This window comes from Rhododendron vialii, chromosome 8a, assembly GCF_030253575.1.
Source record: "Rhododendron vialii isolate Sample 1 chromosome 8a, ASM3025357v1".
Classification (NCBI taxonomy): domain Eukaryota; kingdom Viridiplantae; phylum Streptophyta; class Magnoliopsida; order Ericales; family Ericaceae; genus Rhododendron; species Rhododendron vialii.
Window position 1 is genome coordinate 24889443 of NC_080564.1, and position 5336 is coordinate 24894778.

Below are 5336 nucleotides of genomic sequence, written 5' to 3' on the forward strand. Positions count from 1 at the left end.
GTTACAGGTGGTATCAGAGTCGACACCAACCGAAAGTGTGAGGCTGATCCCGCGAGAAGACGTGCTTGGGTGGCCCGACAAGTGAGGAGATTTAGGTGCTTGTCGTGCTTGGACGGGTCCCACATGAGACAAGCTTGACGTGCTTAGGCGGGACTTGTCACACATTACTTGGTGAGTTGGTGGGTGGAAGTGATGGACCATGTTGTGCAATGGGGACGTTGCAGCCAAGGTGGGGAGATTGTGAGAATCTACCTAGTAATCCCACGTCGGGAAAAAAGATATGGAATATAAGTAAAGGCCGACTAGCTCCTGTTAACTTGAGATCAATCTTTTGAGCCACGTGGTTGGGTGAATGGTTAGCAGGTTATCTGGGGCGAGTCGTTACAGGTGGTATCAGAGCTTGCACCAATCGGAAGTGTGTGGCGGGTCCCACGAGGAGACGTGCTTGGGTAGGCCCGACAAGTGAGGAGCCCGAGGTGCTTGTCATACTTGAGTGAGTATTTGTCTCACAGCGCTTGGTGGGTTGTGATGGACCTTGGGGCGCAACGGGGACATTGCGGTCCAAGTGGGGGAGATTGTGACAGTCCCACATCGCCCAACCAGGGAGAGTTGAGTTGGTATATATAATGAAACAAGAGTAACTACTGTATAACTTGAGGTTAACTTTTTAAGCCACGTAATTAGGCGAATGGTTAGCAAGTTAGCTGGGGCGAGTCGTTACAAAAATCATCGCAAAAGGCCACCCCCGTCATGTGGGGCCTACTATGGGCTTCACAAAAATGCAGAAAAATACTCACAAATTTTAAAATATTTTATTTATGAGATCATGCAAAAAATCAGTTTCAACGAATATCGATAGATATATTTTCTAAATTCATTTCGTAAGAACGAAATTGCAAAACTAGAGCTGATTTTTTACATGATCACATAAATAAATATTTAAAAATGCATGGGTATTTTTCAATATTTTTGCGGGGCATGGAGTAGGCCCCACATGATTTGCGGTGGCCTTCTGCGGTAGTTTGGTGCGGTGGAGTAGTTTGCAAATTTCAAGTCCAGCTCTATACGCATCTGGTGATCTGGGAGCACAGCTATGCGGATTTAAAATGAGAGCAATTTTGTTCACCCTCTTTTAGAGAGGGTGAACAAACCCTTTCTCTCATTGGCTAAGAGAGGGGGGGGGGGGGGGGGGACCACTATTAACTCTTATTAACCCAACCTAACCCAAGTTAGCTTTTGTTCTTAATTTTAAAAAAAATCCTGAACAAGTTTTGCCTTTTCCACTTCTCCCCTCCTTCCTGAACACGCTTATTTTCTCTTTTTTTAGGAGCAGACGAAAAAAGCCCTAATCTCAATAGAGAAGAACACCGATGTCGGAAGAAGAACAAATTGGGGTCGCAGATGACGTTAACTCCTTCGAACAGAGCTCGGTTCAAGCTTTGGATGGTGAAGCCCTAATCTCTTCTCTCTTGAAGACAAGAACGATGATGACAGAAGAAGAAGAAATTAATGTTGCTGTTGAAATTGAACCCGTCGAACAGAGTTACCTTCATCTTCCAGGTATGCCTCAAATTCTCTTCACATAAATTTTGTTCTTTCTCTGCTTGTATTTGTCGTAGCTAGGTTTTAAGCTAAACCATTAAAATATACATTTACAAGTTTGGGTTGTAGAATAATGGTCATTATACCTTTTGATATGTAGACTTGATGAAAGAATTTGAATTTGAAGATTTTATGAATCTGAGTTCAAGCAATGATAAGAAAGCTCATGAAATTGATGAAGGGGATAATGGGTCAATAGATGAGGTTGAGGTTATTGTACCACAGTGTGGAATGATTTTTGATACTGCTGATGAGGCTTACAATTTTTACAATGGATATGCGAGAAAAATCGTTTTTAGTGTTAGGAAGCAGAGGACAAACAAAAGTAAGGCTGATCAAAATAAAATTTTGCGACAAGAACTTGTTTGTTCATGTGAAGGGAGATACAAAAAAATCAACACTCCTAGGAAAAGAAGAGAAAATCGACGATTTGATTGCAAGGCATTGCTTGAGTTTAAACTGATTGGGGAGAAGTATCATGAAATCCAGTTCATGTCTAATTATACCCATGGTCTTGTACCACCTCAGTTTGCCCATTATTTGAGATCTCAAAGGAGAATCGAGTTTTCCCAAGTTGGACTTATTGACAAAATGCACTCGTCAGGGTTCAAGCAATCAAATATTTACTCTTACATGAGTACAGAAGCTAAAGGTCCTCAATATCTTAACTTCATACCCTCTGATTGTTATAATTTGATACAAAATAAACGGGCTGGGTTTCTCAAAAAGGGCGATTCACAATGTCTTCTAGAGTACTTCAAGCAAAAAACTCGGGAGAATAAGCATTTCTTCTACTCTTTTTTGCACTACTGATGAGAATGAAGTACGTGGTGTTTTCTTTTGTGATGCTAAGTCAAGAAGGGATTATGGTTTATTTGGTGATGCAATATGTTTTGACACAACATTTAGGACAAACAATTACGATATGTTGTAGGGAGGTATTCCCGAGCAGATACATTTAGTTACCAAACACGTGATGTTTGGAAACACGTGGTAAATACGACTGGACTTATCGCCGAGCAGTTCGGTGAACAGCGATATGGACCAATGATATGAGAAGTCATGGCTATAAAAAGACTGTTCGGTTATGATACAGCCGAACAGATGATATAAAGAACCTAGCACGTGATACGAGTGATCACGGGCTGAAAGCAATACAATCGCTATCCGAATAAATGGTGCGTGGGACCATAGTTTGAATATAGACAGGACAGTCATGCTAAACAAGTGTTCGGCAATATGGACCAGTGACATGAGAAGTCAATGGTCCAGGAAGGTTGTACGGGCTCAAGGACCAGTTACATGTGAGGTAATTGGTTCAAGCCGTCTGCTCGGCTATGAGACGGCCGAACGAAGATTGAGCTCCAACTGAGAATGGGAGCAAAGGGAATACTCTGGAAGATTCCAGAATAGTCATGTCCCATATAGGGATAAAAGATCCCAAGAATATAGGATCTGAGAAAGATACCCAACGAGTATGGGATGTTCGGCTCTTAAAGGAAAAGAATCCTAAAAGGACTCTTTTCCATAAACTGATAAAGGAAACGAGACTCCTTGATATCCTGGGTTTCCTATACGAGTTAGGAATCCTATGGCAACAAGGATGCTTGGACAGCAAGCATCCATAAATCTATAAATATGAGGTAAACCTAGAGGTAAAAGGTACGCAATATTGCATTATTATTGCTTTCCTACTGATAATTAGGGCTGAGTTTTCTAGTACGTGATACTAACAAAAGCATCGGAGGGCCTTTGCCACGAGAGGCAAAGGTGCACTCACCCCCTGTCTATTTTGCAGATTAGGGTTCAGACGTCGAGCTAGGGTTCCGGTGAAGAGGCACGAATAAGCCGTTGCGATCCAGTTGATTCGAAGTACCAATTGTTTTCATCCCCCTACATATGTTATATGCACCAATTGTTGGCATCAATAACCATGGACAAACCACACTCTTTGGATGTGGTCTATTAGATGGCGAAACAACAGATGCGGTAACATGGTTATTTACCACTTTCTTGGAGGCCATGGGAGGAAAGAAGCTGGTATCTATATTTACGGATCAATCTAGAGCAATTGCAAATGCCATTCGTGCTATGTTTCCTGATTCTCATCATGGATTGTGTATATGGCATATCTATCAAAATGCTGCCAAATACTTATCCCAAGTCTTTGTTGAATTTAAATCATTTACATCATGATTCAAAGCTTGCATATATGATGGAGAGACAATTGAAGAATTTGAAGAGAGTTGGAAAAAGTTACTTGTAGATGTTAAGCTCATCGATAACGTGTGGTTGCAAAAGTTGTATGAGTTTCGAGAAAAGTGGGCTCAAGTTTATAGTCATGCTTATTTTTGTGCTGGAATGACTTCAACACAAAGGAGTGAGAGCATTAATAAGTTTTTGAAAAAGTATTTTGGGAGTACCCTTGTTCTTCGGGAGTTCGTCGATCAATATGCTAAGGCCATAGCTTGTAGGTGTGAAAAAGAAAGAGAAGTTGAAAATAGGACGCAGCAAATGTCGCCGATCTTAGTTTCTAAGTGGTCTGTCGAGTGTGAAGCAGCTGAAAAATACACGAAAAAGATGTTCTACTTATTCCAAAAAGAATTCCAACAAGCTTTGGATTTGTCTTTAAATTTGGAAAACGATGATGGCACAATTAGTACATATATTGTTAAGGAGTTGGAGGGTTGGAAAAAAATTCGCAAACTTGTATATAATCCCTTGAAACATTCGGTATCATGCACTTGTCGAAAATTTGAATTCCATGGCATTCTTTGCTCACATGTATTGAAGTTATTTAATTCGTCACTTACAATATGAGAGTTTGCCTCCCCGGTATTATTTGAAGAGATGGACTAGGAAAATTGTAGATGAAAATGTTTTTGACCTTCATGGAGATATAATTCCGAACGACATTGATCCTTCACTCACGATTTGTTATAGTGGATTGTCACAAATTGTACAAAGGATTGTAAGTAAGGGTTCGAAGTTTCCAAAAGTGTCTTCTTTAACTGAGGTTGGATTACTAAAGCTTGAAGCAAAAGTTGAATCATGGATAAGTTCTAGGTGTGAGAATCATAACATTGAATCCAACGCACAAGATAGTTCAACCTTAAATGTGGATGACGAGGCACCATTGCGAGATCCAACAAAGAGACAACGTCGAGGTCAAGGTAACAAAAGAAAGAGAGGTTCATTAGAAGATAAACTGCCAAAGAAGAAGACTCCATGTAAAAGAAAGGGCAAGTATACATTGATATATATAATTGCAACCTGACAAGTATTTTCTTTTTATTTGCTTTTGCCTTTGACGATTATTTTTTAACTTTTCAGGTAGCAAAGGGGAGAACTCCACAACCAAAGCAATGACTTGATCTAAACCATTACAGGAGGTCGAGGAAGATGAAAATGCACATGATACTACTTCAACCCAAGGCCCACATATAGAGCAACCAAATATGGCAGCTAATGTTGGCATGAATGCATTGCAAGTACCCAATGTTGCTAGGTGTTTATGAAGTTTAGATGCACACTTGTAAAGTTGAGAGACGACAATATCGATTTGTGGAAAACCTAAAATTAGGGTAACTTTCATTAAACTGGGTATATATACAACGCAAGATACAACAATTACAATGAGGTCCTAACTAATTAACTATTTACATACTAAGGATAAATAATGAAACTCCGTACAACAAACTAATTCAATAATCTAACACTCCCCTTCAAGTTGG

General features: G+C 40.0%; 2 protein-coding genes across 2 annotated transcripts; both read left to right on the forward strand.

Moving 5' to 3' along the window:
- The first annotated feature begins 1252 nt into the window (after nt 1-1252).
- LOC131298691 (protein FAR1-RELATED SEQUENCE 5-like) lies at nt 1253-2415 on the forward strand. Its single transcript, XM_058324168.1, has 2 exons — nt 1253-1560; nt 1703-2415. Exons 1-2 carry the CDS (start codon nt 1371-1373, stop codon nt 2413-2415), a joined length of 903 nt encoding a protein of 300 aa, XP_058180151.1. The 5' UTR covers nt 1253-1370.
- A 1086-nt stretch (nt 2416-3501) lies between these two features.
- Nucleotides 3502-4976, forward strand: LOC131298692 (protein FAR1-RELATED SEQUENCE 5-like). Its single transcript, XM_058324169.1, has 4 exons — nt 3502-3721; nt 3806-4335; nt 4451-4775; nt 4936-4976. The coding sequence occupies exons 1-4, from the start codon at nt 3502-3504 to the stop codon at nt 4974-4976; spliced, it is 1116 nt and encodes a 371-aa protein (XP_058180152.1).
- Nucleotides 4977-5336: the final 360 nt, after the last annotated feature.

Bases quoted from the DNA above. Each gene is read 5' to 3' on its own strand.
- LOC131298691 (XM_058324168.1), top strand. From the start codon at position 1,371: ATGTCGGAAGAAGAACAAATTGGGGTCGCAGATGACGTTAACTCCTTC. The intron at 1,561-1,702 runs GTATGCCTCAAA...TTTGATATGTAG, and splicing joins GAGTTACCTTCATCTTCCAG to ACTTGATGAAAGAATTTGAA.
- LOC131298692 (XM_058324169.1), top strand. From the start codon at position 3,502: ATGTTATATGCACCAATTGTTGGCATCAATAACCATGGACAAACCACA. The intron at 4,336-4,450 runs GTATCATGCACT...TATTATTTGAAG, and splicing joins ATAATCCCTTGAAACATTCG to AGATGGACTAGGAAAATTGT. The intron at 4,776-4,935 runs GTAACAAAAGAA...TTAACTTTTCAG, and splicing joins GAGACAACGTCGAGGTCAAG to GTAGCAAAGGGGAGAACTCC.